The 27,168-nt window shown below is 42.5% G+C and overlaps 1 protein-coding gene across 9 annotated transcripts in view; it reads left to right on the top strand.

The window, feature by feature from the left end:
• SMURF1 (SMAD specific E3 ubiquitin protein ligase 1) overlaps positions 1–25,759 on the top strand; it is a 47,266-nt gene extending 21,507 nt beyond the window's left edge. For 2 of the 9 annotated variants that reach the window (XM_030483305.1, XM_030483302.1), the window contains exons 2-18: positions 6,116–6,154; positions 6,814–6,922; positions 7,510–7,643; positions 7,765–7,830; positions 8,651–8,726; positions 9,076–9,314; positions 10,118–10,202; positions 12,466–12,612; positions 14,079–14,283; positions 14,440–14,543; positions 16,235–16,349; positions 17,055–17,233; positions 18,022–18,159; positions 18,534–18,654; positions 19,985–20,186; positions 20,985–21,069; positions 22,028–25,759. In XM_030483305.1, the coding sequence (XP_030339165.1) occupies positions 6,116–6,154; positions 6,814–6,922; positions 7,510–7,643; positions 7,765–7,830; positions 8,651–8,726; positions 9,076–9,314; positions 10,118–10,202; positions 12,466–12,612; positions 14,079–14,283; positions 14,440–14,543; positions 16,235–16,349; positions 17,055–17,233; positions 18,022–18,159; positions 18,534–18,654; positions 19,985–20,186; positions 20,985–21,069; positions 22,028–22,127 (2,144 nt within the window). In that variant the 3' untranslated portion in view covers positions 22,128–25,759. Of the gene's footprint in view, positions 1–2,192; positions 3,467–6,115; positions 6,155–6,813; positions 6,923–7,509; positions 7,644–7,764; positions 7,831–8,650; positions 8,727–9,060; positions 9,315–10,117; positions 10,203–12,465; positions 12,613–14,078; positions 14,284–14,439; positions 14,544–16,234; positions 16,350–17,054; positions 17,234–18,021; positions 18,160–18,533; positions 18,655–19,984; positions 20,187–20,984; positions 21,070–22,027 lie in introns of those variants that run through there. The other 7 variants (XM_030483304.1, XM_030483300.1, XM_030483309.1 and 4 more) reach the window with 6 other exon arrangements.
• The last annotated feature ends 1,409 nt before the right edge of the window (positions 25,760–27,168 follow it).

Below are 27,168 nucleotides of genomic sequence, written 5' to 3'. Positions count from 1 at the left end.
AAGTGGTTGTGCTTTGAACGTGTTGGGAGACAGTCTGCCAGGACTTCATGTCTGTAAGACTCAAGCGGTCGGAGATGCTTGGGGCTTATATCTATCTAGGAAATAGGAGACTCTGTAGGGAGTCTGTGAAGGTTCTTGGCCTGGGTTAGAGGAAGGCATAGCAAAGTCGTAAAAAAACTGATGTAATAACTAGGATTTAATGAAAGATTAAATCTGGGAGGTAGCCTTTATCTCAGGCATTTGTTATGGGTGAGCAGAGGGGGAAGGAGAGAAGGAGAAGTTAGTGTGAGGGATAATTGGATATGCTGCTTTCCACCTCTCTGATTTGTGTGCCTTTCGCTGCTTCTGTGCAGCAGCACTGATTCAGCTTCCTATTGATCTCCCTTTTTGTATCCCTGCAAAGTTCTTCAGCTAATTCCATAACTCTTAGTGTTTCTCCCAACTTTTACATCTCGGTCTGTTCATTCCTAAACTTGCTTTACTGGCCTCAGTTAACTGGGAATTTAATGAGTCTTGTTCTTCCAATAGGCCTGTGCTGGTTCTTTAATGATTTATGTCACTGAGGGCTAAATCAGCTCTGGCTGCTGTGTATATGAAGACTTATTGTTGGTCAGTTTGAGTAATTCTTAGGAATCCTGGAGATGAAACTCTTCTGTTTTGTCAACTTGGTCTTGTTTGCACTGCGAGGACTGACTCGTTCGTGACAGGTTTCTGCTTAGGTAGGATGGAATTTTGGTTCCTGGCTAAGTAGATACTTTAATGACATGTTAATGGGCTAATAAAAATGGGTTTTTCTGGGTGTGTGGTTTTTTGAAGATCTCTTCAAAGTTGTCTAGTGTTTGCAACTGGCTGCACGAAGCCAAGTTCCAACCCACGAGGAAAGCAAGCCTTGAAAAGAGGCTTTGATTTTTTCACTGCAGCCTACACAAAAGAGCCACAAAAAGGCTTCGTGTATCAAATCTAGCAACTCTTTGAGAATCGAGGGGTTGTTTTTAATGAAGCATTGCTTTAATCTGGTAGTCAAGGTCTGGTTTAGCATGAGTTCAGGCAGAGTCTTACAGTGTCAGGGTAGGGCATGACGTAGGCTGGTCCTTGAAGGCTAAAGGGTTTCAGGGGGTTTTTGGTTGGCTGACGTGTCAGATTGCAGATGTCAATGGCACCACGATGCTCTTGAAGGCCGTTCAACGTACATTCTGTATCAGATTAGTTCTGTGCAGCTCGTTGGTTTATTTGGCTTCACGTAAGGGAAGGCTTCAGTTTTGTTTAGCTTTTTGTGCATGCTAGGCGCTGCAGTGATTCACAGTCAGGGGCTGAGAAGTTAAAGCACTCTCTGGATTTATGCATTTCAGTCTCAAGCAGGCAAAGAGAACGACCAAAAGTATTCCTAAAGCAAACAGAAAATAGGACTAGAATAGAAACCTTGGCCTTTTGTGGTGACAATTTAGATTCCAATTTGTGAATAAAGTGGGGTATTTTAGTGCAGTGATGTGGCTAGCTGTAAAGAAACTGCATTTTTACACACTTGGTGCCTTCAGCCATCTTTCCTTTCCCATTAAACCCGTTCTCCTTTACCATACCAAATCTAAATGATTGTCACCCTTAAAAAAGCAGAACACTGAAACCCTTCATGAGTTGCTCGTAGAGAAATAAACCCAGATGTTTATCTGCAGTGAAGTCTCATTAAAGTTACGTGCAGAGAACAGAACAGTGAGCAGAGCCCTACGTAAAGCAGTACAGAAGGGATGGTTTGTGGGATACAGAGTATTTTCCACAAAATAGGCTGAACCATTTGGACGAGACGTGATTTTACATCACAGCTTCAGCAAGGGTTTTGATTGTGGCGGCGGCGTTAGCGCAGCATGTGGTAAAGAGCTGATGTTTGCTATTTTTCCCCTCAGTTTTGGAGGCTTTTTTACACTTCAAGCACATTATTTTTGCCGTGCACCTCTCAAAACTTGTTCAGAATGGCAGAACTTGTGCTGTGGAAACCAGCCTGTAAGCTGGGGCTATCCTGCTCTCTAAGAATAGGTTGGAAGGGACCTTAAAGCTCATCCAGCTCCAACCCCCTGCCACGGGCAGGGACACCTTGCACTAGACCAGGTTGTTCCAAGCCCCTGTGTCCAACCTGGCCTTGAACACTGCCAGGGATGGGGCAGCCTGTTCAAATATGAGCTGCTCTGCAGCCTTTTGTATTTGCACTGGTTTGCTGTGACTTCAGTTTCATTTTCTGTCAAGATCTTTATCCCTCTCCCCTCCAAAGCCTCATTGTTCTTTGCTCCTTGCTTATATCTTAAACCCAACCAACCCATCTGTGATGCTTTTAAGGATTATGCTACATATCTCTGTGATTAAAGATGGTCGACGCAGAAGTAAATGTTAAGTAAAGCCCTTTCTACATCCCCAGCCTGCCGGCCTGTGTTTGTCTTGTGTCAGAAAGCAGAACGAATGTATCCTGGAATCTAGCTGCCTGTTTGCACAAGCACAAATGATTAACCAGGAGTAGCAAAGGGAAGGCCAGAGATGGCTGAAGGGTGGATTTGCTAGCAGCGTTCACTGTGACCTTCCCACCCCTTTCCTAAGGAATATATGGATGTACTGCTGGTTTGTCTTGTCTTCACAATTAACTTGAGTACTAAATTGAAGGCTGTCATTAGCTCTGATCCTCTCCACGTGTAAAAGTCCTTAATCTGAGCAAGGAAGCTCTTACCTTTAACTTGCAAAGTGTGGATGAGTGCAGTCCCAGGTGCAGATTTGCCTGCTGCTTTGCATTGGGACTGGCTGGGACCTATGGAATATTGCCATGGCTTACCTTTTGGGTTTCCTTTTTTCCCTAGCTCTCAAAACACAACCACCTAGTTTATACACTGTGCAACAGAAACCAGTTGTAGCATCTTAGCACTGTGGGATGGGGCATGTTGTGTGTGAATAAACCCCTTGTTGATGCAGAGACAGCAGTGTGAGGAGACTCGCAGCCATCCTTTGAGCACTGACAAGGAGGAGCAACTTGCACATGATGGCTTTGATTTTGTAGGCTGGGTCTGTTTGCTCGAGGATGTGAAATGGTTCCTCACTCAGGCTCTCTTTGCCTCCTTTCCAAAAATGCTGGTCTTGCTGCAGAGGTAGGTGGTGAAGAAGCACCTTTCTGATGCAACTCTCAACTGGGTTGTTCAGACCTTGGTGCCACTCCGTGCTTTCCTTACTACACCCGTCTGTAGCTTGTTCCTGCGGCACCTCCTGAACCGCAGCAGATGATTCATTCCTGCTTTGGAAGCAGGGTGGACAACCGGGGGCTGGCAGAGGAACCACTCCACTCACTCAAGTTACATCTGCATTGAAGACATCCCCAGGGCGAATACTGACTTTGTAGAAGGCTCGTCCTTTCTCTACCTCCTGCCAAAAATGCTTTCACACTAGTACTTTACCCAGCTGGCTAATTTGGCCTTTGAAATTACCTCAATAATGTCAGGTACTTAAAAAAACATTCCCATCCCTTTATAAATATTACAATCTAGATGTAAAGGCATTGTTTCAGTGCTGTTTGGGACCTGTTGTATGAAGAAGAAAAAGTTCTTCAGTGCTGTGCAGCAATCCAGAACAGGAGTATAAACAAATACTATGTCAAGCTCAAACAAGTCGGTTGACTTTGAGAAGGCAGAATGTAAATGCCCAAGTCAGGAGAATTAGTACCTTTGGTAACGTTGCAACAAATGCAAGGAGATTGCTCTTGCTGACAAGCCCTAAACCCTTTCTTGTTGAAAAGAAAAGAAAAATGAGAAGAAAAAGCACTTTGGAAAGTAGGCAAAGACGGGGTTTGTTCAAAGCTTGTCTAAAGCACGTCTCCATTGCCTACAGTTCAGTTCTCCTGCACCACCTCTGAGCCAGGGATAAAGTTAATAACCTTTTAAGCCTTTGTAGCTGCCTCTACCCGAGTTCACAGGTTTCAGGCTCGAAGGAGCAGCAGTGAGATCCTCCTAGCAGTCTTGCTGCAGTCCTGTTGGAGAGAATGCTTTTAAGAAGCAAATCTGGCATCAGCTCAGCTTTAGAGAGCAAGGAGGGGCTGTCTGCTCCGCCGTTGGCATTGCTTCATATCCAAGTCTCCCCTTGCTGACCTTTGTCACCTGAATCTTTACTGGAATTCAGAAATCGGTGGCTTTTAAGTGATAGAGCCCTTGAAAATAGTTGGGTTTGCTCTATTGGGTTTAATATGCAAAGAGTGGAACAGAGCCAACGGCCCATCTTGGGCAGCCTGATTCAGGAGATTGCTCCACGAAGGTTTATTTCAGCTATTAGCTGTTGCGCCAATATTTTCCTTACAAGAAAGAGTAATGATTTTTTTTTTCTGCAACCTAAAATTGAGGGTTTCACAGGCTGCAACTGGCAAATTGGCAGCCGTGCTCATCTGCTGCAGACTGAAAGCCTGTGGCAGAGGGAAGAGAGTTAAATGAAGTCTACAATAATAGCTTTAGAAACTTCAGGCTGCTGGTTAGCTCCAGAAAGCACACCTGAAATATAGAATAAAGGTGGTAATTATATAGTCAGACTATATGCAGGTGGTTACAGAGGGAATGCTTTTCCAGCTCAATAATGTATACTGAAAATTGGGGATAAGGAAGTCAAATGAGTTGTTTGGTTTAAAAACTAAAAAGGAAAGCTCCACCACTCACAGGAACTTCAACACTCCTTTGGGCTAATACTAGAACATCCAAGTTGTGATTTTCACCTGTCCTTATTCCCTGTTTTCCTGGTATTTTTAACTCTGAAGCACTGGCAACGGGAAGAGGAAATTCCAGGTTGCTCTGTCGTGCTTCCATTGAGCAGCGGATGGGGGTTCTGCAACCCTGCTTTGTTTCAAATTGAATCGCCACGGTCCTGCAGACTTCTCTTTTTCGGTCAGTTGTTACGAGAGAAGCTGTCTGTGGTTATGCAGTTTTGCCACTGTAAGAAATAAGTGATTTTTAATCCGTTCTAAATATAGTTTCCTGGTGTGGCTGCCTTCATTATTACTGAGACAAAGGATTTGTGTATTTATTTCCATGGCCGTCTGGGTTACATAGTGGACTTCTTTGGTCTGTTTGCTCGGTATGTGAGGCGAGGCAGGTTTTGTTCTGCTGGTTCGGTGAGGTGGGGAATGTTGCTCCGGAGTTGAGAGGTGGAATTCTTGATGTGTAAAAGAAAGAACTTAAAAAGGGGTTTGTTCCCATATGTTTGCTGCTGAGTCTTCACTTTCCCCAATGTAGAGTTAAGGTGAGACTTGAGTCTAAGTCAGGAGCAAGGTGAGATGGAGATGAGGAGAAATGGTCCATACCAGGGGGAATAGCCATTCAAGTATCTTCTGAGCATTCATTCTCATGCTGAAGGATCAGAACAAGGTGAGAAAGAGACTACTCAAATACAGTTAGGTCTTTTATAGTTATCTTCCTCTCTTGCATCCTGGGTTTAGGTGAGTTAGAGCTCTCATATTTTCATCTTTGGCGCTGTAGTTCTTTTCCCTGGCCTGTTAGAAGAGTTGAGTGGATACTGAACAACTCGGATTGCTGAGGTTGTACTGAGCAGTCCTTATTGAAAAGCAAAACGAGACTTAGAGCTGGTGATAGAGCGAGTAGAAATGGAGATTGATGTGAGTTTCCTGATCTAATTTTTGCTTAAACTCCTGTGCTATTGAGTAGAATTGGAGAGAGGGAAATAATGTCTCATTTGGGGCCTTTTCAAAGGAAAATCTTGATGCAATTACTTGGTTTTCAGTGTATTTTTTTCACCTGAGGTCCTGTCAAAACCTTCTTGTGTTTGCAAACTGCTCACCCTGTGACAGCAACACCACCACCACCAATCTGGTTTAGCATTCGTGGAACATGCAGTATAGAAAATCATGAGGGTTTAATGCAGAGAGACGTTCATTAAATCTTTTATGTATTATAACAACAGAACAAAAGCAGCAAAGGCATTTTTCTCTTTATGTAAATCCATATTCCAGTCACAGATAAAGAAAACAATGCTCAATTTAATATCTGGGTATTTATTATGAATTATGATCAGGTAGTATTGCAGCTGCTGTGATTGCCTGAAAGGGGTTTTTTCATGGTTTTAAGGTTTCTTTATCTGTTCTCTTGTTTTGCAGTATTATGTGCCAAGAATCTTGCAAAGAAAGATTTCTTCAGTAAGTACGCCCGAATTGTATGACTTTCTGCTCTTGATTAATCAGATTTACTTGTAGATTGTGCCTCAGTGTCATGCTCACCTATGTCTGCCATTTGCTCTGTGGTTCCATTCTTGTGGTAACATTGCATTGCTACATGAGCATGTATTACCCTGAGTTGTAACTTTAGGGTTAGAAAGACCAAGGGCTCCCAAATTCAAGTTGGAAGTCTGGCTGATGAGACCACAAACAGGGTGCTGCTTACAGCTCTGTGTTGGGGGTACCAAGAGCATCCATCTCAGAGATACTCTATTTGTAAAGTGAGTAAAAGATCATGGTGCTGCAGTCTCAATATTATGCCAAGGACTGAATAAAAATGACTGCTTCTCAGTGTGCATGAGTCACTTAAGCACTGTTAAATGAAGCACCTTTAACCTCTTGTTTCCTAAAACATTCACAATTCAAGCAGATACCAGTCTGTATGACACAAGTCTGTATACACTTGTATGATACAAGTATGTTCTCTAACTAGGAACTCAATTCTCTATTTCGTATTTACTAAAATAGTTTTAGGATAAGGGCAACTTTCCTTTCTTGGGGGGGGGAAGCATGATAGCATTATCTTGGAAGAAACAACCCAAAAAGTACTATGTTTAATAGCACCTTTTTCCCTTCCACAGGACTTCCTGACCCATTTGCAAAAGTAGTTGTCGATGGGTCAGGTCAGTGCCATTCAACTGACACTGTGAAGAACACATTGGACCCCAAATGGAACCAGCATTACGATCTGTGAGTTGTTCGTAAGGTCATAAATAAACAGTATTCCAGAGATGTAGCTAGCAATTGGAATGCAGGGGTTGGCACTGCAGCTTCATCTTGCATTAACAATGGACTCACAATTGCTGAGGACTGATTTTTGCAACAAGAAATTACCTGTTACTAAAGGAGTGGTGCTTTGCTTTTACGTGTTTGAATGGAGAAATCCTTGTGTGTTGGGTACACAGCACAGCTGCATAGAGCAAGCACTGCTGGAGCAGCACAGGCCAGCTCGTACAAAAGCTTGGTCTTGTTGTAGTGATTTATTTTCTTCAAATTATTAGAAACAGAGATTCTAAAGTTGTGTACATTAATCAGCTTGTTGCATAGGTTTTAATGAGGCCGGCTGTAGTTAAATTCATGCTGCAGCAATATCAATTTAACACGCTGGGTGAAATCTTAGTGCAGTAATTCATTAATAACACCATTTCAGGCTTAAGCACTTCTGTATTTATCATAAAGCAGCAGGACCAATGTACTGAAATGTATTAGAATTTGTACCAAATAAAGCATAAATTCTGTGGAGGAAAAAATTACTCTTCTAATATATACTTTTCTAGGTATGTTGGGAAGACAGATTCCATAACCATCAGTGTATGGAACCATAAAAAAATCCACAAGAAACAGGGAGCTGGCTTCCTGGGGTGTGTCCGACTCCTCTCCAATGCCATCAGCAGGCTAAAAGATACTGGATGTAAGAACAATTCCTACCTGGTGCAATCAGGAACCTTCCGTGCCTTGTGTCTGAGTAATGAATAGTATTCCCACCCGTCCCTCCCTGGTGTTTTGTTGATCTTTCCAATTCTCATTTGCAGACCAGCGTTTGGATCTATGCAAACTAAATCCCACAGATACCGATGCTGTACGAGGCCAAATAGTGGGTAAGAATCCTCTCAGCTAAACTTTCATCATCTTGGGTAAATATCTATCCAGACAAGTGCTCTATTAAAAAAGAAACCTGTATCATTATTGCTCTGTGCCTTTTCTCTATTGTTTCTTCTGACTTTAATGGGATTCAGTTCCATAACCTGAAAATTGTCATTGTGCTCCTGTGTAGGAGTTTGTTTTCTCTCAGTTGAAACAATATTAAAAAGAGGGAATGCATCTGACAAGGTTTCTAATGCAGCTCTGGAAGAATAAATGTTACCGTGAAACTGATTGCCTTTGGACCAAAGAGAATCTTATGAGGAAAAGAGGATCTGGAGGAGTTAAAAGCAATGTTGCAAATTGCTGTTTTAATACCTTTGGCTCCTGTAACCCCATTGCCAAGTTTCAACAGGGCACTGCTAGTTTTACGGCTCATTCACCCCATTTTACCACGTTTTGGTGGTAAAACCACCAAACCCAAGCTTTTCATTTCAATGTAGTTGGCATCCCTAAATTCTCACTGTAACGGTGACATCTAGTGGTGAGTGATTTCTTTCCAGCTTACTTTTCTGGAGCCTCATGAAACCCAGATGTAGAACTAGACATTTACAGAATAGACTCAGCTTAAGTTCTGAAGGGGTGATGCCTCTGGTTTCTCTTCTTCCTTTTTAAAACGTCAGTAATGCCTTAGGGTTATAGAAGGAGTTTTGGTAAAGGGTGTGCTCTCAGCTTTCCTTTTATATTTTACCCTGTATAAATGTGGGTTGTTTGTCTTTTTTAAGGGAACAGTTGTTCTTTTATGATTAACTTGTGTTTGTTTGCTTTTTATTGCAGTCAGTTTACAGACGCGGGACAGAATAGGCACAGGAGGCTCTGTAGTAGACTGTAGAGGGCTTTTGGAGAATGAAGGGTAAGCATTGTTTTCTTTACACTTCATTAGAAAAATGCTTTGTATGTGGAAAGAATAATTAATACTAGAAAAATTAAATATCAGTGTAACTAATATGTTGGCTGGGAATATGTATCAGGTAGTAAGGTGGATACTGACTTGAAGAAAACAAGCTAAACTGGGTAGGACTTGATGCTTTAGTTAACAGCAATTCTGGCACTTCCATGAGATATTTGGGGTATAAAACCATGAAGAAAGTGGCATATCTTGGGTTAAAAGTTGCAGTAATGGAGAGGGAGTGAAAGAGAAACAGTTATTTCTGCATTCACTTCTCTTGTGATGGAAACTCTTGAAGTTTCCCCATTTTCAGAACGGTTTATGAAGATTCCGGACCGGGAAGGCCGCTGAGCTGTTTCATGGAGGAACCAGCACCATATACAGACACTACTGGGGCTGCTGGAGGAGGCAACTGTCGCTTTGCAGAGTCCCCCAGTCAAGATCAGAGGCTTCAGGCACAGCGACTTCGCACTCCTGAAGTCAGAGGTCATGTACAGACACCTCAGAACAGACCACACGGGCACCAGTCGCCTGACCTACCCGAAGGCTACGGTGAGAGTTCTCCAGCACTTTAACATTGAAGTTTTTCTCTCACAAAAGCCTTCAGAGAAAGAAAAAAAATCTCCCATTTTCAGGTCTAGATGTGGTTTACCTGTTAGAACATGCAGCAGCCACGTGCATCTCATGGTCTGCAGTTTGGAAAAGGAACTAAGCAGAGCAGATGGGAGTTTGAGATTGGCTAATTAGCAGTTGGCTACGCCAGGATACACTGAGGGGTTGATGGTAAATTAAACATGAGGTTGTGGTATGATGCCGTTACAGAGAATTCACTGCTAATCTTGGCTTTGTATCTAGGGAGAACGAAGGGAAAGAGCTCTTTAAACTAGAGCAGTAATGCTATTTTTTCCTTCCCCCTTGGCATGTTGTGTAGGTTTGAGCCCACATTTGAGAAAAGATCAGGAAAATAGAAAAGCAACAAAGAAGGCAGTACTACAGAAGATTAGGGAGAATCAGATTAAGGAGAGTTTAAATCTCGGTAAAGAGCACATCAAATCTATGAGTAAAGAAATCTAGTTTGGGGGCTTAGGTTGTCTTAAAACCTAAAAATAAAAATAGAAGCTAAGGCACATTGGTGCATGGATTTGTGAGCTTCAAGAAGGATGCTGAAATGTGTAATTAAAGTATATTTGGGAAGGACAAACCAGTCCATACTGCAAGAGATCAGGGGGTTGGCTCGAGTACTTGCTCCTTGATCTGATAGAGAATATTCTAATGGCTTTCAACAAACTGTTTATTCTGGGATTTTTTTTAATCCAGATGTTTAAGTTAGAATAATCTTTCTTCCTTTTCCATAGAACAAAGAACAACGGTACAGGGCCAGGTTTATTTTTTGCACACACAGACTGGAGTTAGCACATGGCATGACCCAAGGATACCAAGGTATGTATCTGCAGTTACAAAGTCAGGGGGTTTGGTGTGTGTATGGCAGTAAACTGAATCTTTAAGAGCAAAAACCTGTGAAATGGCCTGTCTGAACTCAAAGGGAGAGCTCTGACAAGAGGAATAAATTGGGGTGTTTCTAGTTACCTTTTCACCAAGGTAAGGGTTTGAAAGCAAGAATTATCTACTTGTGGATCATGTAAAACAAAAGGGCAAAAATTATGTAGCCCTTCAGGATTCCCATTTGTCAAAGTCTTCCTAATATCTCAGTGTGACTTTGTATTTGGTGAAGCTTCAGACTTCTGGGTCTTACCTCATTTTTTTTTTTTAATGAAAACAGTTTGGGCTGCAAATAGAAGAAAGAAGTGACTATTTTCTTCAAGCCATTTTTTCTTGAGTATTGAGCTTGTAACTGTTACTCTAGTCATGCACATTTACCTTTAACTGAAGCAGAGATTACAGGCTATCTTTAAACCTGAAGTGATGTTAAGGTTTTTTACGCTTTAAACCAATGATGTGCAGCTAGAAAATGTAAATACTCCACATGATTAATTTAGTAAAGCCTCTTTAAACCTTAACCTGCAGTTAATCCAGGTCTTTGTGACTAGGGTCTGGCCCTCAGCTGCTCTGAATTTGGGCTGTTTCACTGGGCCACCTGCAAGCCAGATCCAAGAGTGAAGCACAGTTCGTGACTCTTCAGCTGCTGCACTGGCTGGATAATACATGAATGTGATACAGGATATTAGAAAAATGATATAAAGTAGTGCAGGCAAAAGTGTTGATAAAACCATAGTATATGGGAGGATATGAAATATAAAGTTGAGAGAGAAAATAGCTGATGTTAGATTAGCTGGTATCACTGGAAGAAGAAGTGACAGTGCTCATTCGTTCATGTCACTCATGTCAGGCTTGTGTTTCCAAAGCCTTGTCTTTTCTCCAAGTGATGCTAATAGGTATTGCTGCTCCTCTCAAGTCTTAGAGCCAGGTTTTCAGGACCAGCCATGTAAGTGGCCACAACAGTGCTTTGTGAGTCACAGTCACACTTATCCTAGTTAAAGGTGGCTTTCATGCTACCAACTTGCAGTGCAAAAACCTTGGCATTTAGCACAGATGTAGGTTAAAACTTGGGGTAGTCAGATCTCTACAGCACGTTCAGATGCACAGCTGACTGAAACAAATGGTTACAACCATAATCTTCTTTAAGGAGCCTAACAAAGGCTTGTCTGTCTGCCTGTGTATCCTCCGCTGCTGGCATATACTCACTGTGACACTAATGAAGCCTTTGGTGTACAAAGTGTTTCTACCTTTCTAAAACCTCTCAGTTTACTCACTTATACTGATGCTGCATGGTTGGATTTAGGGAAGGAAATACATCAAGTGATGTCTTCAACCCTGGGTGATCGATGAATCCATGCCAGCTGGCTAGAGAATACTTGACTTAACAATAGCTTTTCTGTCTAAAAATAATCTCCAGGTTTCCTTCCTTCCTTTTCTTACCCCTCTTAGTGTTTTCCTCTATTAGGTGGCTGGGGCTTTAAATATTTTCTATTTTCTTGGCGTAAATACATTCGATGTATTGAATTCAAACATTACCTGGAAGTGAGCGACTACCTTTAGCAGCACTTAGAATGATACCCATAATTTATCTAGGATGAAAGGGCTGGATGTGTTGGTAAAAGCCTTACTCTCAATGATTTATCAGTTAACTAGTTAGAATCTAACCTTGTCTAATTAAAGAGGTAGTTTTTGTTTCCGTTTTTAGCTGATCTTAGTATTTGGCTGCCTTAGCCTCTTAACTGGGTGTCTGGAGGCAGTGGTTGGTGCAGAGGCTTTTGGTTAATAGATGGTTTTCTGCACATGGATCACATTAGTGTTAATGGGAATTTTCCTGTGAAAACTTTGCTATGAAGAAATCTCTCTTCCTCCTTTTACAGCCCTCAGAAGCCCTGTCATCCCCTAAGTGATGATGTTGCACATTGAAGTTACTTTTAAGCTGTATGGCTTTGTGACTTTCAAAGCCTTTCAGAGACAGAAGGTGTTTTGCTGATGTACCTTTTTATCCGTGTACCGTGCATACAGAGGGACTTGCTTAGATTGAGTCTTCTAAAAAGACAGCATTAAATGGCTATTCTGTCCTTCCAAAGACTTTCATAGCCTTGAATCACTGAGCACCAAATTCATTCCCCCTCCTTTCCCCTGAATGTAAATTGGTTTCATCTTAACTTCGGAAGTGCTTTAACATTTTGTTTGCTTTTCTCCTTAGAGACCTTAACAGTGTGAATTGTGATGAACTGGGACCTTTGCCTCCAGGTTGGGAAGTTAGAAGTACGGTTTCAGGAAGAATATATTTTGTAGATCATAACAACAGAACCACACAATTCACAGATCCACGACTACATCACATCATGAAGTAAGAACCTTGCCTCAAAAACAATTCATGTCAAGTTTGGATTCTTAAACCTTTTATTTCTGTCCAATTTTACCTGCAGTCTGGAAGTCACGAGGGGGTGAAAAACTGCATGATAATACTGAGGAACAGATGCAACCAATGCTCTAGTCAGGGTCTGAACATTGCTTCTCAGTGCTGGTTTTATCTAAGCTTTCAGGTTAGATATAAGGAAGTTCTTTGCTGTGAGGGTGGTGAGGCGCTGGCACAGGTTGCCCAAAGAAGTGGTAAATGCTCCATCCCTGGCAGTGTTCAAGGCCAGGTTGGACAGAGCTTTGGGCGACCTGGCATGGTGTGAGGTGTCCCTGCCCATGGCAGGGGGTTGGAACTAGATGATCTTCAGGTCCTTTCCAACCCAAACCATTGTATGATTTTATGAGACTCTCCAAAAATGCGGCTTTGCAGTCCTCAGCTTTAAGGGAGGGCTTCATTGTTTCAGCACAACACTGATCTCTTTAAGCTCCTTTGACAAAATTACCCCAAGCTGTGCTGGAGTGAACGTGCAGTTCTGGAAGTGCTGGGGTGTGGGATAGAGGAGAGGGTCTGCCAGGCAGTTCCACAGCCCGTCTGGCTTAGGAGTTCTAGCTGTGTGCTAGCTGCACTAGATCTGAACTGGCTTCATGCTCCCTTGAGCTCCAGACAGCAGGACTATAAAGCCAGCTGGACTCTGGTTGCCTGATGCTGTGCACAGCCAGCTTGAGTTTAGCAGGATTTAATAAGCTCAGTGTCTGCATCACGCAAAGGCAGCTGAACTGTTACAGGGCTGACCCTGGAAGCAGCCTGGCAGTGCTTGTGGTGCCCAAGATCAGACTCTTCCTCAATCTGAGTTGTCTGTGTTTGAAGCCAGCTGGGGAATATCTGTGTCTATAATTGCTCTGCAACCCAAATAAAGCACTGAGGGATAAGTATAGTCGAATGTATGAAGCTGCAACTATTTGGGGCAATCTTTTAATAACCATAGGTGCAATACTTTTACTATATCAAGCATCCTCAGCTTTATTTGACACAGAGCTGGATTAAAACTCATTGTGGTTGTCAGATAATTCCGTTTATAAAACTGTTTGATTAGAGGCCTCTTTTCATGTTACACTTGTGCAAGTTGTTTCCATACAGAAGAAATGCCACAAAAACTTCTTAATCCCTGCTGAGTCAGCATGCAGCGATCATGCTCCACAGCCTTCCACAATGTATTGTCATATAACAACTGAGCTGAAAACTGCTGGAACTCTTTATTGTAAATATCTGTATTCCTTACGTCCCCGAATGGAGGGTAATGATGCTATAGAATTACCCAACTGAATACATGTTTCACTCCAGGTTCCTTTTAGAGAAGCTTAATCAGTTCTTCCATCATTGTTTTACATTATATTGTAAAACACTGTAATGGTTTTATTGTTACGCTTCTAGAATAATTTCTTTTTCTTTCAAAGCCATCAATGCCAGCTAAAAGAGCCCAGCCAGCAGCCTCTGACAGCTCCAAATGAGGGATCACTAGAAGATGGTGAGGAGCTGCCTGCACAGAGATATGAAAGAGACTTGGTACAGAAGTTGAAAGTTCTTAGACATGAGCTCTCCCTTCAGCAACCACAAGCTGGTCACTGTCGCATCGAAGTATCCAGAGAGGAAATATTTGAGGTATTTGATTGATTTTTTGCTCCTAACAGCAGCTTTTGTCACTCAAGAGTTAAGTAAAACTGATCTTTGATTGTAGTAAGTTTGCTTCACAAGAGAGATAGTGAGTATCACTACCAAGTGTTGCAGACTTGTCACTGGAATTTGTTTCACATGTAGGAATCCTACCGTCAGATAATGAAGATGAGGCCAAAGGACTTGAAAAAGAGGCTTATGGTGAAATTCCGAGGAGAGGAAGGCCTGGATTATGGAGGAGTAGCAAGGTGAGAGTTGGAGGGTTGTCTGATGCTTTTGAACTATAGAATTGTCCTTAAAGTGACCCGTGGCTGATACCTTCCCCTTTCAAATTATCTGTTAATGGTGTACGTAAGTTATTTGTAATCTAGTTCGTAGGTAGCGGTTGTAGCTTTCAGTCCTCATATCATGGTAGGTGGGAAAATGGAAGCGTGTGATTCAACAGTTGTCCCAGAGCCTTCCTGGTGTCAAAGGCTGGTACAAAAATGACTTTTTGTGCCTTGTATTTGGGAACGTTACTGGAATGAAAGCAAGATCAAAGTGTTTGTTTCCCCTCTTCTCTATAGGTACTCAGTTTTCATCACCATTACCCAGTGAATGCAAAAGGCTTGTTTAGGACAGGCTGTTCATCGTATGGAGAAAGTGCTGATCCCAGCAACAGGCTCCAGTTTCATAAGTGAAAGCATGATCAGCTCAAATTGTGAGGTCTTTCAAGAAGCATATAGACTCTGAAGTAACATACAGATCACAGGAAGGGTTTTGCTAAGTACATCTGTCTGATTTCTAGCAAATGGATTGCAAGACCATAGGGGTTTCTTTTTGTTATGTCTCAGTCACATTCTGATCTGTTGGAGCAGGAGCGGAGATGAACTAATCCTAAACAAAGGCTAAAATTTGAGAGAGGACTTATCTCCCTCTTAAAAATAGTCATTCCCTTTGGGTCACATCAGATCTGAAGCTCTGGAGCTGATTGTAGCATCACCAAAACGCTCATCTTTACATGGTGGTGCTTAGATGCATTGTTTCAATTCACTGGGAAATTGCTCAAATCCACAAAGGCTGCATCATCCACTTGGGTGTCTTTCAGTAACCCATCAAGGGACAAAGGAAAGGAGTTGGAACATTGTGGGCTGCCTTACCTGGGGCAATATTGAGTGTCTCCACTGTTGACTTCCTTTTGCCTTAATGGTTTTCATCATTGCCCATTTGCTGCAATAGACTGTTTCAGACCAGTACGGCTCCATTCTAAGCATTAAAGTTGATAGTTCTCTCAGAACATTTTGGACATGAGATGGGTCCAAATTTAATAACAAAGGGGGTTTTGTCCTGGTGAGTTGGGACGTTAGAAATAGCTTCAGTTCTGTTCGGGTCCTGCTATATTACTAAGGTGGGAGGATTTACCTAACCCCTCCTCTTTTAATTCATATGGTCTCTCTGCCCCATCTGGCCTCTCTGAAAGCAGAGATTCTCTAGTCATCAAGCATTTGCATTAAAACAGCTTTTCTAAAGACCTCCGATGATCGAGCTCATTTTAAACAACAGGTTTTTCTTAGATACTGTGCAGGTTGCAGAGAAGCAGATCACTTGGTTGCCAAGTATCTGAACTCTGCACAAAGTCAAGATGCTTTTGGAAGTGGGTCTTGTTCAGGCTCAATTTGTTGATGGTGTTGTCTAACAGCTTGCTATACCTTTTCTAATTGATGTTAATCCCTTCAGTACGTGTAAACTAGAGCAAGTCTGCCTGAGAGTGGAGTAAGACACTTAATGGGTTTTTAAGCAACCTTTTTGGTCTGCAAGTGGAGAGCAGTATGAGGTGATCTGATTTTGAAATAAGCATTCAGAACTGATGATTCACAGTAATTGTGTGGTCTGAAACTTCAGCTGAAGTTGCAGCCTTCTAAATACCTTTTATTTTTTTCCCCTTTTTCTTTTTGGGCAGAGAATGGTTGTATTTACTATGCCATGAAATGTTGAATCCTTATTATGGACTTTTCCAGTACTCCACAGATAATATTTACATGCTGCAAATCAATCCAGACTCTTCTATCAATCCTGTAAGTATGAACTTCTGAGCGACATACCTACTTCGTGGGGTTTGTTATAGCTGTTCTTCCATGACAGGAGTGTAAACTGAAGGGTAAAGCAGAATAAGAATGTGTTAATGGCTCCTGTATTGAAATACTGTGAGGCAGAGGGGTTTTGTTCCAAAATTAAAAACATGATAGAGGAGGTATCCTTTGGTGAGTATCTGATTTCTTTGAGTCTCATTTCCTGATATTTGCTCTGTAAGATGGGGGAGATAGATTGGAAGATTCTCAACCAGAGCACTTATGCTTCAGTTTTAAAAAGACAGTTTATAAGCAACATGAAAGACATGAAGGAGATGATAAGCACATGGCCTGCTTCCTCAAGAGCCAAAACATTTGATGGTTAAACAAAGAATAAAGTCATTTGGTTGGAATTGTCCCATCTTCTTGTGTTCTGGGGCTTCATGGGGATTTTCTTCTTCGGAGTTTTGCCCTTTGAGAAGTCTAAAGGACTTGTATCCAATTTATTAGTCAGGTAGTGCACAGAGACTTGTTTGAGGCATTTAATCATTAAGTGCATCTGTTCTTGGTTATGTCAGGAGGAAAAATGGTGGCTCCTCTTGCCGGAGGGTTGCAGATAATTTGCACCGAGGACACAACTGATGGCGCAGACATAACCACAAGATGTCAGTGTCTTCCCACTGCCTGATTTTCTCTCCTCTCTCCCTACAGGACCATTTGTCTTATTTCCATTTTGTTGGTCGGATAATGGGATTGGCTGTGTTCCATGGACACTATATCAACGGGGGGTTCACGGTTCCCTTCTACAAACAGCTTCTGGGGAAGCCCATTCAGCTCTCTGATCTGGAATCTGTTGACCCAGAATTACACAAAAGTTTAGTCTGGATCTTGTAAGTACTGTATTTATCAGTTTTCTTGCTCTTCCTGTGTTAAAAAGCTCAAGGTACTTGAGGAAAGGTTTCTCTGTGTTCACAGCTAACTCTGTGTTAGCTCTCCTTGCAGCAGAGTAGATACTAAATCATTAAGCATTGCATGGGCATGGTAGAATATCACAGTACAAAATGCAAACACAGGTCAGGGATCTGAGGGGAAGTGCAGCCTTGTTCCAAAGAAAACCAACTTCGATTAAAATGGAAATAAATGGAAGTTATTTGGGCTTCAGAACAAAATCCAGTGTTCAGTGTAGCTTTGGGACTCTTCAGCACTGCCTTATCTCAACTTCTTTATTTAAATGCTGGTTTGACTTCTGTATTTAAAGTTGCATTGTTGAAGTTCACTGCATGTGATCTGTTCTGTGCTTCTTATTGATACGTGAAGCACATTAGAGTGTATTTATGTGTATATTTATGTCTGTGTGTCTATAAAGGATTTTATTCATTATCCTGACTACTACTAGAATTACATGTAGTGATACTAGTTAGTACCTCTAATGTACTAACCATTAGTTAGCACATTACTGTACTAACGAGTAGTATCTGATCTGTATCTGATCAGGCTCTATTAAGCTACATAGTGGTCATTGTGGCAATACTCCTCTAGTGGTGTGAAATGCAGATGGTTAGTTACTAGGTTTATCCTGAAGACTACCTAAGTAACTATTCAGTAACATCAGCATCAGCACTGAGAGTTATGAGACTATCCAAACTACTAGGTTTACCCTCTGTCTTTCTGTTGTCAGAGAGAACGATATCACCCCAGTTCTGGACCATACATTTTGTGTGGAACACAACGCTTTTGGGCGGATTTTACAGCATGAACTCAAACCAAATGGCAGGAATATTCCAGTGACAGAAGAGAACAAGAAAGAATATGTCAGGTACTGCAGAACAAAAATATGTCCTGTAAATGTAGTGGAAAGAAGGTAGTAATCAGATTAGTTTTTTAATCTAGTGAAATTAATGAATTAAATATTTTTAGGGGGAATACCTGAGTTATAAATGACATGAGAGTGTTTTCACGCAATGCTGCTGTAAGATGTGAGAAGATGAAGCTGTGAATTGTACTTTTTTTCTGTTGCTGGTGCAATAATTAATTGTTGATGGAAAAAGGAACTGAGAAGCACTCTCATCATGCTAAATGTGTGTATTAAAACAAGTTCCTCTGTAAAATGAGCATCTTCCAGCTCTGCTATAAAAAGCGCAGTGCTATCTAGCTCACTGTCCCTGACTTTTTCTTTCCTCCCTCTCCTAGGTTGTATGTAAATTGGAGATTTATGAGAGGAATAGAGGCACAGTTCCTGGCTCTGCAGAAGGGTTTTAATGAACTTATTCCTCAACATCTCCTTAAGCCTTTTGACCAGAAGGAACTTGAGGTATGTGTTTTATCCACATGGAATAGTTTTGTAATTTCTTTGATCCACAATCGAGCACTGCTTTAAGAACAAGCAAAAACCTCACAGCACTTAATGAAATGTATGTACCATAAAGCTTTGTATTCATTTAACCTATCCCTTTTTGGCTTATTCCAGGCTTTCTTTGGGTTAACATTATTGAGAGGGCTGCTTAAAAGGGGAAAGACAAATACATCAGGTTGTGTCTAATGAAGGATTAATGCTCAAAGCAGGTGTTTTGAGCAGTACTGCACGTCTGAGGCATGGCTGACAAGACCTAACGTGTTATCTACCCCAGAACTTGCTTCCTTCAGTAACTTCTCATGCCTGGCTCTTTCTATATGCACACATACTTTACAGGGACTAAAATAGAAGTGTAGAGCAAACAGAAAAGAAATACATTTGTCTATTCATTGAATCCTGAGCTGCAGATTGCTTCCTCTTAAAGTAATTCCTGTTACAGCAATTTTTCATCTAGCTTTGCCTTTTTATAAGGCCAACTGTGGCACATTGACCATTTGTGGTATTGGAAGCACTAGCTCTGTGCCAGTTGTTTGTGCATGCTGATGAATCCCATGAAGTTATTGCATTCCATTTGCTAGCTGCTTGAAAAGGCAGATTAAAAATCCATTACCTATTTCAATGCTGTCTGCATCAGAACAGTCACAACTGCCCTCATAATGGAAACGAGCGTGAGTGCTGCCTTGGTGGCACAAAAAGGCAGCTGCTAAATGGTAGCTCTCAGAAATGTGACCCTCAATATGGAATATTACGGGAAATGTAGAGTATGACGCACATTTTGTTTTGAGGGATGAAGTTTTTTCTATGCCAGTGATTTTCTGTGCCAGCAGTGACTTCCTTTTGCAACTTGGTGTCATCTGGAGAAGAGATTGAAATGATGTGTCTGGTCTGTAGTTGTATTGGCACCTCTAAGACAAACGTGCATCAGTACAGTGATGTTCTGTTGTACAGTAAATGGCATGTCTTCTTCCCAGTCTGTGCTGTTCCCTCTTAAACACATGCTGTACTTTTCAGGTAGCATTGATTTAACAAAGCAGGTCTTAAAGGCTTCTGACTGTAGTTTCTTGTGAAGGTTCTAGTTCTACTTTAAGTGTATTTGGCCTCAGTTTTATTGCTGTTAAACTGGAGGGATTTATTACCTGTTCTGAACTGCTTTGGAGCATTACCTTGCACCAACAAGGTGGTTCAAGCACGTAAGGAATGTGAGGCTTCATGGAATGGTTTGTATATTCTTACAGCTGCAAACCTGAAATGACTCTGCATGTTAAAGCATTTTGTAATCCTTTACCAGCTAATCATAGGAGGCCTGGATAAGATAGACCTGAATGACTGGAAGTCAAACACACGTCTAAAGCACTGCATGGCAGATAGCAATATTGTGAAGTGGTTCTGGCAAGCAGTGGAAACATTTGATGAAGAAAGAAGGGCAAGGCTGCTGCAGTTTGTGACGGGTTCGACGCGTGTCCCACTTCAAGGTTTCAAGGCTTTACAAGGTGACTGATGTGGAGGCTGAGTTAATCTGTGGTGGGAGAAGGAGATAAAAATCATGGGGTATTTACTACCCCTTGCAAAATATCAGTGTATGGCTGGATAACCCAAGCACTTTACATCCCAAGAGCAGTTTTACAATTGTCAGCAGCTCTGCTGATGGTGAACACTTCAGTCGTTGCTGATAGTTATAGAAGCTGGTAAATCTGTCATCGTGTTGTGCCTTTGACTCGTGTCAATATTAGTTTATCGGTCTCCTACAACTCTGGGCTGATGTTAAAATCACTGCAAGCACACACATGGTTATAGAGCTGACCAAATGACTTTTTCACATGAGAATTGTGTTCCCTTCATTGTTCAGCAGCAAACCATTAGACTTAAAAACAAGTGCCTGAAGCTTGCAGGTTTTATCATCAGAAAAGGGTCCTTGGCTGCTGTGATTCTCCTGATAACCTTCCCTCTGTTGGCTGACAGTAAACTGATGTTCCAAATTAAAATACCTACTTCTGCTTTACATTTAAAACTTTCTTGCACTTAAGTCTTTTCATTTTTGGAGGTGCAACTTTGTTCATATAGAATTTAGCAGCTTTCCAAAACACTAGTCTGCAGATTGTCATGAACAGCCCTAGTGCTTCTGCCATCCCTTCATCAGCTGCAGACCTGATCTACAGATTTAGCTTATGACATAACCATGTTTGCAGCTGGAACTGTAATTTTCTCTCTTGCCTTTACATAAGCAGCAAAATTTGTGTGCAGGAATGGTGCTTTGTTGAAGTGCATTAACTAGAATGTCTGTCTGTAAGGTTCTACAGGCGCTGCAGGACCCAGACTGTTTACCATCCATTTAATAGATGCAAACACAGACAACCTGCCAAAAGCCCACACTTGGTAAGATGAAAACATTCCACATGTCACTGCTTGCTTTCCCTTTGCCTTGGTTTAAAGGAGTCATCTCTGTTTGTCCTGGGTATGGATTAACTATGTGACATGCAAAGGTGACTCCAAGCGTGCTCTGCTAGCTTGGAACTATCGGTACTCTGCAGCCAGCAAAATAATCGACTTCTTTTCTTACAGCTGGGTTTATCTTCTGTGCTATCTGTGGGTTTCATTTATCCCAGAGTTGATTATTCTGGATAGCGAGATGTTAGTAAGTTTATTTCTATGTGTAAGTTTATTTCTACGTGAGCTCCAGCAAAAGTATCCACTGAGAAATGACTCAGAGCCATGAGTCCTCGCGCAGGGTTACAAAGAATAGTTTTCAGATGTAAAATGTAGGGAAAGTGTGCTGTTGGCACAGACTAGGCACAGACCTGGGCTCTCTTACGGAAGTCTCACTCTATCAGAGACAGGAAATCATTTCAGCAGCAGCACAGCTTGTCTGCAGGCAGAGCGGGGAGCAGCCTGGCTGAGCTCTGGCTTTATTTGCAAGACTCCTGCATCTGCCACCTGCAGATGCCCTATGAAGTCATGCATTCCTGCTGCAGAAACAGTTGTTTGTTATCTTGTCTCCTTCAGCCACTGAAGAGGCCAAATTCTATTTATGTGTAGCTATCTAGAGGTTTGGTTTATTTCCCAATAAATATTTTAGATTCAGATAGAAATCATAGAATCCTTTTGGAAAAGACCTTTAAGATCATTGAGTCCAACCTTTACCCCAGCGCTGCCAAGGCCACCACTAAACCATGTCACTGAGGGCCTCATCTACATGGTTTGTGAACACTTCCAGGGATGGTGATTCCACCATTCCCTGGGCAGCCTGTTCCAGTGCCTGACAACCCTTTTGGGGAAGAAATTGTTCCTAATATCCAGTCTAAAATGCTTCAATGTGTTGTTATTTTACCCTTAGCTTTAACCGGATTGACATTCCGCCTTATGAGTCATACGAGAAGCTTTATGAGAAGCTGTTGACAGCTGTGGAAGAGACATGTGGGTTTGCTGTGGAGTGAAAAAGCAACCAAAGGAAACAGATGCTAGCTCATGGACCACCAAATCAAAAGCTAGAAGAAGCTTGCTGTGAACTTCCTGCTAAGCTGTCTGAAGCATCGGAACTTAAAGACAACTTAGAGATGGGGCCGTTTCCCTTCCGCCGCTGGTGGATGAGGGTGGGGGTAGGGGCTTTTGTTGGTGGATTCCAACTTTATTTTCTCCCCTTTGTTACTAGAACCCCTTCCCTCTTCCTCCATCTCCCATACAACGAAATGCAGCCAAGTTCAGCACTTGGCTGTGGGTTACACAGGATATTCTGCTAGATTTGTAACACATATTGTGATAGGGTCAGCGACCTGTGGGGGTTTTTTTAATCATAGAATCAAAATGTAATTAGGAGTGAGCTTAATTTGCTGAGGACTTGCAGCTGGTAGATGTACCTGGTTAGTTTGTCCTAAATCAAGCTGGAGCCCTTGTAAGAGTCTGATGGGTGCGGAGTGTCTGACTGGCACTAGAATCTGCATTGCACATGTTAAACACCGGTTTAAAGAGTCAACTTCTAGCAGAAAATTACCTCCACGCCAACACTTAACTGAAAGGTAAAGAAATCCAAGTTCTGCCTTAGCAGGAAGCTCCCAGTGGAAGCTGTGGCTCACCTTGAGAAAAGTGAAGGAATCTGGGACAGCTTAGCTGGTATTGTATGATTTCTTTTTGGTTGTCCTGGCTGAAATCTCATCGTTTTGCACACAAACACTTATTTCCTCCTGCAGAATTGCTTTCCATAGTTCGTTCCGATGTAAGTACCTTGCAGAGAAGCCTTGTGAGGAGGAGGCAGAGGATAAAAACCTATTCCATCCCAAAGCTGTGATTTCTGTGCCGCTGTTTTGTACCTGACGTGTGTTTGTGTGACTTCAACTTCTGCTACTCGCATGGAAATCACTGAGTTAACAGAGCAGACTTCTGTTCTGAAGGTTTTGCCTTGGCAAAGCTTGATTTGGAGGTTGAGGTAAAGGGTAACTCTACAGCGAGTACATTTGAAATGTTATGGAAAGCTATGGGAAGAATTTATGACTTCAGTTCTGTAGGGATGAAAAATATCTCCAGAGAGCCACAGAAAGGCTATTGCTTCCCCCCCCTTCAAATATCAGAAACTAATACTAAAAGGTTTGTTCTCTAACACATTGCTAAAACAACTTCCCAGGGGCAACAAAAGCAAATCAAATACCTGAATCACTAACATATTTTCCAGTTTGCACACCAAGATGAGACAGTGTTTTAACACATAACACAGCTTCAGAAAGACCCAGTTATCTGTCCAATATGTCTAAACTTAAGTAAAGCAGACTTGCTTGTATAGGATTTTTTTCTCTTTGGCAAGCCTGGTTTTTAGAGAGATTCATTACTGAAACATTTAACAGATGTTATGTTTATGGAATAGTGCATTGAAATTCAGCTGTGGGTAAGAGATCGTTCTTAGAAGATGTCTACTTGGAATACTTCTATTTTGTCTTTTTTTAATGGAATTTGATAATAGCTTTAAACTGTGATAGGACAGAAAGTAGACTCTTGTCAAAACCCTGGCATCTTTCTCTGTTTTCTTTCTTTGTGGTTTTCTTTCTTTCCCGTTCACCATCGTTCTTGTGGTTTGTTGTTGGGAGTGAGGAGTGCATCGGAGGTGTAAAATTGTACCATATTGTGAGATTTGCACGGGGGGGGCTAAAGATGCTCAGCCAGCAAGACTGTACAGGAGAGGTGTAGTCAGACCTATGCTCTGTAGGAAGCTTTTGGCACTTGGGGACCAGTTTCTGCAGTTCTGGTTGTTGGGACTTAAATGAAACTACGTGGATCTCTTGCAGAAGAGAGAGGAAACACAACTGTTGGCAGACAAGCATCTGCCTGGTCTTGGGCTGAGTAGCAGATCCCCACAGCCCTGGCTTTTCAGAGTACCCGTTCATAGAGTGTATTTAACCCTTCCAGTACGTTTGAATGTGCAATAAACCCGTCAGATAAGAAACATGCAAAATGGATTATTGCCCAAAAGCTTTGCATGCAGCCTCATGTGGATTTTTCCCTAAAGGAATAGTAAACAAGAAGAAAAGCAGATACTAAAGCCCACCACGATCCAAAATCCTATCGCGCAAGCTCTACGTGCAGCACAACTGGCTCAGTGAAGACCAAGCGAGGTGAAGGTAAAGACCCTTGATTTGGAGATCTATAGGTCAAGCAGCTTTATGTCAACGCCACAGTTGACATATGATAGTCCCTGATGTCTTTGCTGGGTCAGTGTTTTATGGAATGCACAAAATGAGGATAGGCAAGGATTGTTGTTTTGAAAAGTCTGGGGTTTGCTGTATTTAAAAGCCCTTGTGAAGGTACCTCCTCCGTGCTGACAGTAACAGGAATAGGGCACTGTCTTTTTAATGATTTCAGTTCTCTTTTTATAGAGCTTCACCACCTCTCCCATCGTGTTGTCTTTGCAATTTCGTGCCACTTCAGTGATGATGAAGACATCTTTTGTGTTGTTCTGTACGCGCATTTGAGGCAGGCCTTAAAGCTGGTTGGGTGGGAGAAGGGAAATAAAGCAGGATGGGGTTTAAGCGATGGCTTCTTCTTCTTCTTCTTCTTCTTCTACGGCTGGTTTCCAGGCCAGGGAAGGAGGAAATGCAAACAGGAGTTTGCACAGCTTGAGCCATTGACTCTCTGTTGGGGTAACCTCAGCTGTCTGAATTTGTGTGTTCATTCCCACTTGGTCTGCCAGCACTTGAACTGGTCGTTACTTCTCAAACTTGCCCAAAGAATAACATCGAGTCTGGTGTTCATTATATGTCATTGTTCTGCCTCATACACGGATACTCTTGGATCTGACCTGAAGGAAATAACAAGGTACAGCGTGTCTTTTTGTTCCTGTCCTAAAGGCAAACTTAAAAGCTGGTCCATTGGTACCACAGACCTTCAGTGCTCGCCCTGATACCGCTCATCAGCCTATACTATATGCTCAGGGATGTAGGAAACCACCACTTTGCTCGTGTTTTAAATCGGGGAAGAAACGAGACTGCTTTATGAACGTTGGTGTTAACTCGGGCATTATGTTAGAAGAGACCCTGCTTCAAAAAGGCTGCTGGAAGCTCCAGATGGCGAACTCAGCATTTACTCCTCAGCGTGTGCTCGGTGCAAGTCGAGGTGGTTGTAAAATCCAACGCAGTTTGTACATCAGAGATCCAGCCATCGGGGCCCTCTGGAGCCGGAGCCCAGGTTCAGGGGTTCAAGTGTGGCACACAGCAAGTTCCCAGAGACACAGTATGGATCTGGTTTTTAATTTGTTACTTCTTTTGTTGTTCCTCGACCACTTTATAATGTATTTTTTCTTCTCCCCCCCCCCTTTTTCTTTTTTTAATTTATTATTTTGTAATGTCATGTTTTAAGTATTGCTGCTATCCTTGTTATTCTTCCCACTGTTTTTATGGCAGATTTATTTTGTGAAAGTTGTACACTAATGTTTCATTTTATGTCTAAATCAAAGTATTTAAAGAAATACTAGTTCTATTTAATGTGGTTATGGAACCAGCTGGAATAAACAGTGATTGTATAGTAGGCTGGACCCAGGAGGTCATGTTCATTTTTGTTACATATGCAATAAACTCACGACTTTAAACTCTTGGTAGCCACCGGTTTGTTGTTCCGTATATATGGAAGTCACAGGAAAATTGGAGTGTGTGGTAGAGCTGTACTTAGCACAGCACCAACAAAAGTATTGCTGTTATTGAGAATGTAGCATTGCCAAATAGCCAGTGAGGTTAAAAATGATGCAGTTTGTTTGACAGAGCTGGAATTCCATCTGATGGAGCCGTCCTGGCGTCGGCGCTGGTCTCCCATCAGGATCCAGTGTGTTTCCAGCATCTCTGCAGTGGGATCGTGGTCATTACCTCGCAGACAAGGTATTGAATGCAACTGGTAGCACAGATCTATAGGGACTAGATAGAAATCCTCCTTTCCAGGCAGAACACTGTTTCATTCTCTAACTGATCCATTACCACCCTTACTCATTTTCCCTTCTTACCTCAGTATTTGTCCCATTATTTTTCCACAACCTCAGTTTTCAGGAGAGAAATTACAATTCCCCTGACCCCCTTAATGAGAGTTGGAGGCAGATTCATTAATGCTGATGAATCTCTGCTTTCCTGTTTACTGATTAAAACAACCCCAAAGCAACCAGTGTTTTCCAAGTGTAGAAGGACGGGGATGGGTCTTGCCCACCCCTCATCTCAGCTGGCAGCAGGGATGGAGCTCTGGGCAGCCGCCCCATTGCTGCAGATGGATCATTTTCTATGAGATTTGGGTTTAATTCCTATTCTATTTTGGTTTTCCCCTTCTCCTGGCTCTCTCCAGTCTGCAGTGCTGGCTGCGAGGATTCATGGCAGTGGGATGTGGCTCAGCGCTCATCCTCCTTTGGGGGGTTCAGCTCCCCATAACCAGCTCTCCAAAGAGAGAACGGAATTGAATGCAATGAGGAATTCACAGTGATGTCCTGTCCCCAAACCTGCTCTGCCCGGGCACGGGGGGAACAAAGTTGCTGGATTTTGAGGGTGCTTTTGGGGTGGCAGCTCGAGGGTCCATGGAACCAGCTTGGGTCCTGCCACCCACCCCTATGGCAAAGCACCCCATAGGGGACCTGCACTCCAGAGGGGACTTACCCCTCCCATGGCACAGCACCCTATGGGGATCCTATAATCCCTTCCCAGCAGAGCACCCCCATAGGGGACCTGCACCCCCCATCAGCAGAGCACCCCCATATGGTTCCTGCACCCCATAGGGCTCCTGCCTCCCCTCAGCAAAGCATCCCATAGGGGACCTGCACCCCCTCCATCAGCAGAGAGCACCCCCATAGGGATCCTCCACCCCATGGGGGACGTCCCCCCCCCGAGGAGCACCCCCATAGGGGTCCTTCACCCCATAGGGGACCTTCCCCCTCGATGAGCACCCCCTTAGGGACCCTACACCCCATAGGGGACCTTCCCCCTCGATAAGCACCCCCTTAGGGGTTCTACACCCATACGGGATCCA

Source organism: Strigops habroptila, chromosome 4, assembly GCF_004027225.2.
Source record: "Strigops habroptila isolate Jane chromosome 4, bStrHab1.2.pri, whole genome shotgun sequence".
NCBI lineage: Eukaryota > Metazoa > Chordata > Aves > Psittaciformes > Psittacidae > Strigops > Strigops habroptila.
This window is presented reverse-complemented; position numbering and strand designations above follow the sequence as displayed.